Below are 12,247 nucleotides of genomic sequence, written 5' to 3'. Positions count from 1 at the left end.
GATTTGCTCTGTGACCATGGTGCCATCGCTGTTCCTCCCTGAGCCTTTATTTCCTCATCTGTAAAGTGGGGATAATCATTCTGCCCCTGTCTCACACCTGTGGTGAGAAGCTGGAGTGGGTGGGTTATTTGTGACACTCTCGGATGTGTGCCTGGCACCAGAGAAACGCGACTCGAGGGGCATCTGGGGGCGAGCCGGGCTTTGGGGCCAGACGGGCTGGGGCTGGGAATGTGGACGAACGACTTCACCTCCCATCCACACGTTGGGGATAAGGGCAGAGCCGACACCTCTCAGGTGGGAACATTCAGCGAAGGCAACACTGTAAAATGCCTTGCGCTGGGTTGGTGCTTAAGTCAAGTGCACAGAGTCAGGATCAATACATATCACTAATTGAGCACTTATTAAGTACTAGGCTAAGTTCTTCCCATGCGTGATCCTACCGAATCTTCCCACCAGCTCTGTGAAGTGGGAGCCATTCATTTTCCCATTGATTAATACCTGGTGAAGGTTGGGCAGGGGTTGTCGATTGCAGCTCAGAGGGGGAGGATGTCTAGCCCAGTAATCAGTCTTCTCCCTTCCGAGCCTCATCTACCCCATGCTCAGCTGCTAGGGACGGGTGGGTGCGAGAGGGGTGGGGCTGGCTGCAGAGAGTACCAGGAAAAGGGAGCCCACGTGGCAATGGTGTAGAGGGAACCAGGCAGGCTTGCTGCACCTCCTTGGGCCAGTTTCCTCTCTGGGCCTCCATCTTCCCGTCGGTAAAACGGGTTACGGATGCTGATTCAATAAAAGTCCCCCCTAGAAAGCATCCAGCCCAGAACGTGTATTAGGTGAACGTTGTAAAATGTTTGTGGGAGGGTCCCCTCCACCTTCTCCTGTGCGATGGCAGCCTTGCCGACTTTGCCTGCCACTCTAGCTGCTTTCTGAAAAGAGACCCACTGGCTTCACCCAAGAGTGGGGTATCAGGCAGTGTGACAGGCTAGCGGGGGACACGCGTTTGTGGGCAGGGAGAGGAGGCATCTCGGCCCAGCAGCCAGGCCAGTCCCCCCAGCTGCCCAGGGAGCAGGTTCAGGGAGGTAAGGGGGGGGAGCTCTCCTCCCCCCTAGTCCAGCCGCCACTTCCTCTCCAGCCACCTTTCTTATCTCCCTTTCATGCCGTGGAGGAGTGGATTCAAAGGCTCCGGAGCAGCAGGCACGGAGGTTTGAGCCAGCTTTGTATTTTCTTTTAAACTGCAGTTGAAAGAGACCAAGGGAACTTCAGCCGAGGGACTTCCTTGGCCCACGGGCCAGTGGGGCCCGCAAAGTGGGAGGGGGCCAGCAGGCGGAGGAGGAGGAAGGCCGGCAGGGGGGCTCACACGGGCAGGAGGGGCTTGGGGCCGGAAGTGTGCAGAGGCAAGTCTGAATGTCGCCCACCCACCCACCCGAGGCTCAGAGGCTCAGAGTCTCTCTGCTGTGTCAGGGCTGCTTACAGACAGCTCTGCTGGCTCCTGTAGCCTGAGAGCTGATGGGGGGCTGGGAGGGGGGAGGCTTGGGGCTTGGGGACCAGGGCCCGGCAAGTGCACTCTCCCCTCTCCTGGGGCTCTGTCAATCCCTGTGCTCTTAGCTCCTCACTTCCATGGCCTTACTTATCTGGACCCCATGCATAGACACCCCCCCTTTTCCCTCCCAGCCCACACTCCTCCCCGGTTGCCCACGCACACACGCCCTCTTCCAGAAACCCAGGCCAAGCACCTCAGAGTAGTCCTGGACCCCTCTCCATCTCTTACCTCCACGTCGGTCATTCTGTGGTGCCATTTTCAGCCTGTCTCCCAAGGCTGATCACATCTTACACCCTCTGTGGCTGATCGCCCTGGCCCAGGCCACTGTCACATTTAACTTCCAGTTGAGCTCCTGCTTTCCCCCTCAGCCCCAGTCTATTCTCGAGCAGCCACCAGAGGTGTCCCGTCAGGCAATGACCCCTCCTTGGCTCAAATGGCGACACCATCCGTGATTCCCACCTCATTTAGAGTCGAGTCCAAAGACCTTACAATGGCTGATCACTCTGCCCCTCACCAACCATGCTGGTTTCCTCGCTGTTCCTCCAACGTGCTGGGCAAACTACTACCTCAGGGCCTTTGCACTGACTGTTCTCTGCCCTTAGAACACTCTTCCCTTAGACATGGGCCCGACTCCTTCACTTCAGTGAGGTCTCTGTTGAGATGTCTCCTTCTCAGAGAGGCCTTCTTCTAAGAGCAACAACACCCTCTTCTTCCCAGTCCCTTTCCCTGGCCTTCCTTCCCGGTTTCTTACTAGCCCTTCACACATCTGACATATGTACACCCTTTCCATCAGTTTGCTGACAGTCTAGGGCACAAAGACAGGAGCTTTTCTGTCTTGTTCCGGGCTGTATCCCCAGCCTCTAAAACAGGGCTTCGTATGTAATGGGTGCTCAATAAATGCTCAAAGAAGGAAGCCGGCTTCAAGACCGGCTCTTCGCCTTTCAGCTTGGGATCCTTCCCAGGTCTTTGCTCCTGCCCATCAGCTTTTGCCTCCTGCAACTCAGCCATCAGCGCTGGGTTTCTTTCTCTTTGCCCCGCCTCAGCCCCGCCCCTCACTCTGCCCTCGTCCCTCCCCCCCCATATCCGCCCCGCCCCCCGGCTCACCAGCCTCCATGGCCAGCACCGTGATGTTGTGCCAGCCCGCGGTCTCGCGGTCCAGCCCCTTGCCCGTCACGATGGCGCCCGTGTCCGCATCGATATCAAAGATCTGATCCAAATCCGAGTCACGGTCAATGGCGTACCTGAGGGAGGCAGGGAGGGGCTGATTGGAGGTGTCCTGGCATCAGGTGGAGCCCATGCCCATGTCCCCTCCAACCCACCCTAAAAGAGGGACCACCTGCCAGGGAGACCCCGGGAGCAGAGACACTCTTTCCAACAGAGGAGGGGTGGAAAGGGATCTGGGTTTGGATCTCTGCTGCACCGGTACCTGCTGTGTGACCGCGGGCACCCTCAACCTTTCTGAGCCTCAGTTTCCGCAGCTGGGTAATGGGGCTAATAATTTGCACCCCACAGCTGTGAGGGCTGGAAGCGGGCAAAGCCCCTGGCACATCGCTATAGCACCCACTGCACATTCTATCATCTTTCCATAAGAGGTGACCCTAGAATTGGGCTTGTCAAGGGGGCGGGGCAGGCAGTCCGGGCGGGGAGGGAACAGAGGTGCAAAGAATCCTTCCGAGAATGGCGGGCAGGGATTGTTCAGAGAATGGCAAACGGTGCCAAACGCGCAGAACGGGGAAGCAGGCAGAGCGTGGCCCCGGCCCCCCCCCCCCCCCGCCCCGGGCGCAGAATTCAGGGCTTGGACGTGTCCCGGGGGGGAGGGGAATTCGGAGCAGGAAAGAGGGGGTCGGCGTGGAGGCCCCAGCCCCAGAGACCCGGGCTGAGCGAGTGCAGTGGCGAGGGGTCTGGGCGGCGGTGGGGGTGGGGGTGGGGGTGGGGGTGGGGGGGTGGCCGGCGGCCCCTCCCCGCCTGCGCAGCACGCGCGAGCTAATCTGCGGCTTTTCAGTTGCCGCGTGAAAAAGCCCTTTGTTCCGCCTTCTTCCCGGGCCTTTGTGCGGCGGCTCCAGGCCTGAAAGGCCCGTGTCCAACACATGTCTCGGGCGGCGGCCCAGAGAGGCCCCGCCAGCTCCGGCCGCCGCTTCCCGGCGCTGATAACGCGGGCGGGGGGCGCCGCGGGGCTGCGCGGCCCACAAAGGCCTCGAATGCCAAGCAAGGGCGCATTGTGCGACGAGGACAAAGAAGCGCGGCAGGGCGGGGCTCAGCCTGAGCCGCCAGGCCCCTCCCACAGGGCGGAGAGGGGCCCTTTCCCCATCTCCGAGAAGGGAAACTGAGGCCCAGGAAGGTGAGGACACGAGAAACGCCCCCCTGCTGGAGGCACAAAGTCCCGAGGTGGACCCTTCAGTGGGGCTTAGCTGCATTACCAAACTTTCAGGGGCCTCCGTTTCTTCATCTGTTAAATGGGAATGATGACACCCAGTGGAACTGACGGGTCTGAGACAGAGCTGGGTTTGAATCCTGGCCTACCTCCTCTACCGGTGTGACGTTGGACAAGTCACTGACCTCCTTGGCCTCTGTTTATCTGGAAAACGGGTGATTTATACTCATCTCACACGGGTGTGGGTTAGAGGAGCTAATTCATGGGACTGGGCATAGGTGACAGCCCTTATTCTTTGCATAGTTACTAGGATGGGGGCAAAGGCAGCGAAGGCAAACTGTGTGACCCACTATAAAAGGCTGTGCCTGTGGGGATAGTGGGCATTACAGCCAGGCTCCCCAGCCCCCACTAACTCTCCTTCCTGTCCCTCAGCTGCTAAACCCACCCCCTCCTTGCCCCTGACCAACCTGGGCCCTCCTGACCCGGGTGAAAGTGACCTAAGATGACACTTCCTTCCACTAGACGGCACTTAATAGTTTGTAGCCTGCTTTTCCTGCAGCCAGCTCTCTGTGCGGTCCTTTACGCCCAGACATTGAGTGCCTCCTCTGTGCTACGTCCCGGGGATAAAAGGGCAAAACGAGATAGATGAGGTGACCACCTAGCATCCTGTGATGCTGATGGGATCTCCCCCGTCTTACAGAGGAAGACACTGGGGCTCAGAGAGGAAACTTGCCAAGCTTAGGACTGCCACGTACGGTTGTGCAGGCTGTGTCCTGCACAAAGGTACCAGGCTGAAGGGTCTAACCAGTCAGTGTTCAGCTTGCCAAGCCACATGTCCTAGCTGAGGGAGTATCTTCTCAGAGAGGGATTTTTTTCCTTATTTATGCAAAGACGCCATGTGGGCTAGTGATGACCCTGCCTAAAATTGCACAGGGACTGTCACAGAATTGGAATTTGTACCCAAACTGGGGACTCTATACCCAGAGTTCTTTTTAGCTCGTTGAACCATCCAAAACTGCGAAGCATGGCGCCTCAGGTCCCCTTTGCCCCCAGCCTGGCCCTGACAGATGTTTGGGTCCAGAGGATGAAGAACCAACCTCTGAGTGTCAGCTCAGCTGGAAGGAACCTCCTCTTGGTTTTACCGGTGGGAGAACAGAGTCCAGGAGAAGGCCAAGGCCTGCACAGCCTGGGGCTCCTGATCACTGGGGGGAGCCGGATGTGAGAGCTTGTGGAAGGATGCCTACCACCTTCTCGCTTCTCCCCTTCCTGCTCAGACCTCCCTCCTGTTCTCTCTCCTCCCGGCTTCTCTCTTTTGTTCCCTCCTGGAGGGGAAGGGGCGGCTGGAATCTAAGTGGAGGCAGCTGTTCCCAAGGCCGTGGGGCGGGCCGCAGGGACCTGCCATTAACCAGCAAAAGACTTGGGGCTGCAGGTCAGCGTGGCTGGCTGAGCCCAGGTGGTTTTGTTCCAGCTCAAGAAGCCAGCCAGTGAGCGGGAGGGAGGGGTGGAGGGGCGCGGCAGGAGGCAGGGAGCATGACCTGGCAAACATGGGGGGGGCGGCGGGAGGTGGGAGGCTTGTGGACCTCACGTGTAGGTGCATGAGTTGTGCGGCTGGTCTGTGTTGTGGGTGGAAACCGTGTGTGTGTGTGTGTGTGTGAGAAAGAGAGAGAGAGAGAGAGAGAGAGGGAGAGAGAGAGAGAGAGAAAGAGAGAGATACTGCTGTGCTGTGGGAAAAGCAAACACTCGAGAGAGGCAGCCGCTTAGCCCTGGGTGTGGGTCCAAGTCTACGATGCCCCTGACAAGTCACTTCCATCTTTGAACCTTAATTTTGAGCAAAATGGAAATGATAATCCTACCTTGCGAGTTGCTGGGAGGATTAAATGCCTAGCTGGGGGATAAGGTGCCTAGCTGAGCTCTAGGAAAATTACTCCGTGAGAGGGAACTATTGTTATTCTAATTATTATTCAGAACCGTCTGGTAAGGGGTACGCAGGAGCCCCTCCCACCCAGAATGTGGTCCGTGTGCTCTGGGTTGGGGGGGGAGGGGTTGTGGGAGGCACCCTGTATGGACGGCCCAGAGTATTGCCAGCGGGCTGAGAAGGGTAGGAGGCAGCTGTGAGTCTGGAAGGTCCTGCTCCTGGTTCAGTCCGCCGGGGGCCTGGAGGGCAGGAAGGGGAAGCAGCACAGGTGTGGGTGGAGAAGCGCATCGAGAGAGTGTGGGTAGGTGTCAGCTAGTGTGTGTGCGCGCGGGCGTGTGCACGCTTGTGCACGCGTGCAGGGGAGGCCCCGGGATGGAGGTCTGCAGTGCCGATCTGGTGCCCAGCGGTGTACGTTTGAAATCTAGCTGTGTGGCCTTGGGTAAATCACTTAATCTCTCTGTTCTTCAGTTTCCTCCTCTTAAGAATGGAGATACTATCAATACCTGCCTTACTGCTGACCCCGCGGCGGCGAGGATTAGACAAGCGACCAGCAGCACAACACTCGCGAGAGCGCTGGGCACCTGCCGCGTGCCCGGTGAGTCAGCTCTGATGCTTTTTGCCAGGCCTGAGGGCGGGCTTTACACGCGTGAGCTCCTCAGATCTTCCCGGGTACTCTTATCACCCCCATGTCGCAGATGAGGAAACTGGGCTCTCAGAAGCCGGATGCCTTGCCCTGGGTCGAAAGGGCTGCGTAGTGGCAGAGCCAGGTTCCCAGCCCACACGGGTCCAGGGCCTCAGGTCTTAAGAACACGCCGCTCAGGGCCGGCCGGGTACGCCTGCGGGCACTCCCACACACTCTAACAGCCCCAACTGCCGCCGTCGTCAAGGTTAAGGGTGGGAGGAGTGGGGAGGGTACCGCTTCCTGGCCCCGGGTGTGCATGTGGTTTTTCTCCACGTAACTATCTGCATAGACAGCGCACACAGGCACGATAAACACGAAAGGCTGAGGCTGCCGCGTGTATGGGCTGCCCAGCGCTCCCCTGTGGGCTCGGTAGGAGGCTGAATGACGGAGCTACTGGAGGAAGAATCTCTTCAGATGCAAAAGGGGCTCCCCCACCCGCCAGCAGGGAGTCCCCTCTGCCCCCTCCACCCTGTCTGTGACTCTCTCCTACCCGCACCCCCCCCAGCCCCGGCTTAAGACACCCACTTAAAGCCCACACATGATGCCTGGGAATTCGTATGTGGTTAGTACTGGCTGCGGAATGAAGGGTAGAAACGGGTGACCAGGCCACGAAGAAAAATAGTAATGTCCATTTCCTGAGGACCTACTATGTGCCAAACAAGCCTCCCTCCAACCCTGGGAGCGCCAAGCACAGAACCTAGTAGGGCACAGGAGACATTTAATACCTATTTTTTTTTTTTCGAGTGAAAGAATGAGGCAGGTACTATCGTGATGCCCATTTTAGAGATGGGAAAACTGGGGCTCGCTGTGGGTCCAGTGATTTTCCCACGGTTCTATAACTGAGCTGGGATTCCGAGCCAGGCCCTCTTTGATTCCAGAGCCTACGTACTTTCTGCCGCACCCCACTGTGCAGAGCCGGGAGGAAATGAGATATTTGCTCCCTCTGGTCCGGTGTGGGCTTGGCTGTTTTCAGTGTTCAAGGGAGACCCGCCGGGCTGTAGGGCTATGCTGGGCTGATCAAGGGCCTCTCTGCCCCTCAGAGATGAGCCCATCCGAGCGCCGTCCTTCCTCCCTCCAAAGCTTCCAAGGCTTCCCATCGCCTAAGCACAGAGTCCCACTGCTTCGCCTGACGTTCAGGGTCCTTCCCAGCCTGTCCCAAGTGCCCCTCTGTCCTCATCGCCGCACACCCTGACACGAGCTCGTCCAGCTAATCATCCTGCGGCTGGACTTAACCTCCTGGCTCCATGGCTCTGTTCCTATCGCCCGGCGCTCCCCGTCACCCCAACCTGGAGCGCCCTCTCCCTGGTCCAACCTCGCCTCTTCAGCCTTGCTCTGGGGCCTTCTGGGGAAGCCTGGGCTCACTCCCCTCCGTGGCGCGCACCGATTACTTGCCCTTCCGTGGAGTTCTGTACTCCCCCAGCCCCTGCCTCAGGCCAAGACCACTGGGACTTAGATCTGTCACTAGATGCCTTCACGTGGGGGCCTAGCCCTCCTGTCGGCCCGCGTCTGATTCGCCTCTGTGCCTTCCGCACAAGGGAGGACACCTAACCACACAGAGAGTAAGAAGCAGGGGTAGACACGAACCGGAGGCTGGACTCAAGAAGCTGACAATAATGGGTGAAACCATTCCTTCCCCTTTCAAGCGGCATGACACTGGGAGGGTCACTTCTCCTCTCTGTGCTCCAGCTCCCTCTGCAAAACGAGTATGATTCCTCCTGAGGGGGAAATGCCACAATGCGAGGCACTGTCCGCTCTCGCCAGTGCAGAACTCAGAAGGACATCACTCTGTGTATCTGCACCTCTGCATTCCCCGGGTGCCTAATGTGGCAGGCAAGATCTCCCAGGACACCACTTAATGTCTTCACCTCCAGGAACATACCAAGCCGCCCCTGCCTCAGGACCTTTGCACTCACTGTTCCCTCCACCTGAACCTGACTGCTCTTCCTCACAGCTTCACAGGTCGGCCTTTCTCTGTATCTGATCTCAGCTCATCTGTCAACCCCTCAACTTCTCATTCCATAGAAGCCCCTGCTGCCACAACCCTCCTTATCCCATTACCCTGTTTACTCCCTTCATAGCTCTTCTCAGCAATTATTTCAAGACTGTGCCAACGAATGCTTCACTACTTGTTGACTGTGTCCCCGCCCCGGGAGAAGGCAGACTCTATGCGTCTGGGGAAGAGGCTTTTTTACCTTTGTTTCCCCTTGACTCAACGTGTAGGTGGTGACTCGAGTCGCTGACCCTTAGAGATCAGGAGCTGGGATACAAGCTGGGCTCTGGGCAGTACATGGGTCCCAGGAGGAGCCCTTCGGTCTCTCAGTGGCACCTCACCGGCCTCTTGTTTCCATGTCTGTCCTCTGTAGGCGGGGGTGCTCCTCCCCAGCTCTGCCCTTGGCTGAGTCAGCTTCCCCGGGCCTGGCTCAGGGCCGGGCGGGCATGAGGAGGAGCTGGGTAAATGTTTGTGGTGTTAAATTGGACCTGTCTCGAGCTCCTCCTCGCTGAGGAGCCCCAGGGAAGGGGCCAGCAAAGAGAGATGAAAGAAGGTGAGAAGCTGGTTTCAAAGTTGGCCCTTTCCGAGCAGATAAAAGCCGGAGGAAAGGGAAGCCAAGGGAGGGAGGAGGGGGGAGACTGAGAGGGGGTGTGAGAGCCACACTGCAGGGGAGGGGAGCAGGCAGACAGGAGCACTAACCTGGGAGGCAAGGACTCAGCTCCTACTCCTGACTGTCAACTCCCTGGGAAGGTTCCGGGGGCACCTCCTCCCCGGCCTGGCCCTCAGTTTCCTCCCGAACGTGGGTGACCATTCCCTCCTGGGAGAGGTCTGCGGTCCAGCCAGAGGCTAGGGAGATGCCGCCAGATGCCTGGGCGGAAGGGCAACGGAGGAGCTCAGAGGCGGCAGGACGGCTCTGGCAGTGAGGAGGGCAGGGGCGGCCCAGGCCCTCTGGACAGAGGCCCTCGAGGCCTGTCAGACTTGGCTTTTGCTGCCTCGTCTCCCTCAGTCCACTGTAGCCATCACAGCTGCTCTTCTCCAGGCACATCTACCACTCCTCTGCCTCCATCTGTCTGCACATGCTGTTCCTCTGCCTGGAATGCCCTTCACCTCGTATTTACACCTGACCATACACAGGGACCAGCTCGGTTAGTTTCCTGCCTCCTCCAAGGAGGTCTTTTAAGACCCCTGAGGGCATTTCCCAGTCTGGGAGCCCACAGACAGTGGCAGGATGGCCTCTCTGCGTCCTCACCTGGGGCCGCCATGTAAGATTGCACAGGCTGTGCACTGTACAACTCAGAGAACCATTCCCATGGATGGTGATGGGAATGTTACCCATCCGGAATTGTGTAATGCAGAGATCCTCAAACTAACCTCCTTTCTCCCTCTCTTCACTGCTCAGCCACATAGTTGGTTCAGGGACAACTTACTTATTATGTACAGGGGTTTCGGGGAGGAAGCAGGGAGCTCAGGAATCTCCTTCCTGTCTGTCCAACAATGGCCATTGCCCCTACCCCCTGACGTCCTCTGGATCAGTTTCAGCTGCAGCCTTTCTTCCCTTCTCTTCTGTCCGACCTTCTTCCAGCTTGGGTCACAGTCAGGGACACCGACAGAGCTGCAGCGTCCCCTCCCCTCGACCCTCCTGCCTCCCTCCCTGCTCGCCCCTCTCTCTCCCTGTGTCTGTTTCTCTTTCTTCCCCTTTCTGGCTTTCTCAGCAAATCTCCGCTGTCTCTACATTGTCAGGTAGGCCCTCTGCCTCTTTTAGGTACTCCCCCTCTTTCCACTGGCTCCCCCCTCTCTCTGGCCTCCTCCTCCCATTGGGGTCTCTCCCCATCCCCTTGAGTCTCTCTCTGTCTCTTTTCTATCTTTCTCTGCTTTTCTATTCCAGTCACTCACCATGCAGGCAGTGAGTGTCCACTGAGTGCTGGGTGTCAGGCTAGGCCCTGAGGGTAAACAGAATCCCCTACCCTCACGGAGCTTATCTTATAGTGGAACGGAGACACACAAAGTAGTCAGAAAATTAGGTCGTATGTTAGATCGTGATGCGGTGGGGCTGGGGGTTGGGGGGGGTGCCGAGCAAAGACGGGGGGGGGGGGGGGAGTAAGACGACAGATTGCGGGGCTACTAAGGAGGGGAACATTCTAGGCAGAGGAATGAACAGTCACAAAGGGCCCGGAGGCCGAGAGTGAGCTTGGTACATCTGTGGGGCTGTGAGGGGGCCAGTGTGGCTGAGCAGAGAACTAGGAAGCAGGGCCATGGGAGCAAGGGTCAGAGAGGGTACAGAGCTCATGGCTCTGGGGGTCATTGTGAGAGCTTGGTCTTTTATTCTGAGCCAGATGGGCACCTCTGGGTGGTGGGGGGGGGGGGGGTGGGGAGGCTCTGAGCAGAGGGGGGCGGTGCTCTGATTTCTGTTTGGGCAGCATCGAGAGCCTCCCGGGCCAGTTCCGGATTAAAGAGGGGGCGGGGCAGGAGCAGGGAGACCAGCGCGGGGTAGGGGGAAGTGCAGGAATGGGGGTAGCAGCAGACGTGGAGAGAGGCGGTCGGATTCCGGATAGCCTGCTAAGGCGGGGATGGCGGGGACGTGCCGGTGGTGGTTCGGAGGGAGGTGTGAGAGAGAGGCGGGAGTCAGGGGGTCTCCAACATTTTTGATCTGAACAACCGTTAGGGTGTTTATGTTTTTGTTTTCTTTGGGTGGAGAGACCTGGAGCTGAACATGGTGAAGTCTGGGGTGCCTAGGGGAGCCAGATGGCCAGGTGAGCAAGAGTGTGGAATCGGGGGTCATAGGCCTGTAGATGGATAGGCTGAGGGCACCGAGGGAGCCAGTATAGACAGAGGAGAGGGGCTGAGCCCGGTTCACTCTGCGGCGTCCGTCGCTCCTGGGTCTCCCTCCTTGTCCTGAGTCCCTTGCCTCTCGGTGACCGTTCTCACACCTGTTTCCTTGGTCTCTGTGTCCACCCTCCTTCTCTCCCCCCCCCCGCCCCTCCCCCTGTGCCCGCAGTCCGTCCGCGGGGCGGTGGCGGGATAGCAGGCAGCAGGCGTGGCCCCGGGCGGGGGTCTCACCGGACGGGCCGGTTGGCGGCGTCGGGGTCCCGCGCCGTCACCACGCCGACCAGGGAGCCCACCTGCGCGTCCTCCTGCACCTCCAGGAGGCCGGAGGGCGGCCGGAACTCGGGGGGCTCGTCCACGTCGGTCACGGCCACGCGCACGATCGCCTGGTCGCGGAACGTGCCCAAATCAGCGAAGCGGGGATCCACGAACTTGTTGAGGGCCTCCAGGACCACGGTGTGCACGGGCTGGGACTCGAAGTCCAGGCGCTGCGGGGAGGGAGCAGAGGGCGGGTGAGAGGGCCGGGTGGGGTCCGCGTGGGGAGAGGAGGTGAGGGGGGCGGGCCCAGAGGGGGCGGGGCTGGCCCAAGGTCACGTCGACCCTGCCGGGGAGCCCGAGTAATGGACTGCACCAAGGAACCGGCGGTTGGAGACCCAGACCAACCTTCCCTGGTCGCAGGTGGGCAAAGTGAGACGGCAGGGGACAGTCTTGCCTAGGGACACACAGCCCATCAGGGCTAAAGGCCACTGCCCGCCCCCCCCCCCAACTTCCCGCCTCCCAGCACAGAATGTTGGGGCATTTGATTCATGTATTAATTCCCGAAGCACTTACTAGGCACCAGTGTTTTAAATACATTAACGCATCTAATTTTACAACATCCCTAAGAGGCTTGGGTTGTGATTCTCTCATCTTACACAGGAGCACGTGGAGGC

General features: G+C 58.9%; 1 protein-coding gene across 1 annotated transcript in view; it reads right to left on the bottom strand.

Annotated features, from left to right (window-relative positions):
• The window catches only part of CDH22 (cadherin 22), a 66,779-nt gene that overhangs the window by 18,737 nt on the left and 35,795 nt on the right, over window positions 1-12,247 (bottom strand). The window contains exons 6-7 of the mRNA XM_043553808.1: window positions 11,550-11,803; window positions 2,639-2,775 (exon numbers count right to left, since the gene is read on the bottom strand). Of these exons, the coding sequence (XP_043409743.1) occupies window positions 2,639-2,775; window positions 11,550-11,803 (391 nt within the window). The remainder of the gene's footprint in view (window positions 1-2,638; window positions 2,776-11,549; window positions 11,804-12,247) is intronic.

Source organism: Prionailurus bengalensis, chromosome A3, assembly GCF_016509475.1.
Source record: "Prionailurus bengalensis isolate Pbe53 chromosome A3, Fcat_Pben_1.1_paternal_pri, whole genome shotgun sequence".
Lineage (NCBI taxonomy): Eukaryota > Metazoa > Chordata > Mammalia > Carnivora > Felidae > Prionailurus > Prionailurus bengalensis.
The sequence above is the reverse complement of the archived record's forward strand: the minus strand, read 5'-3'. Positions and strand labels throughout refer to the sequence as shown.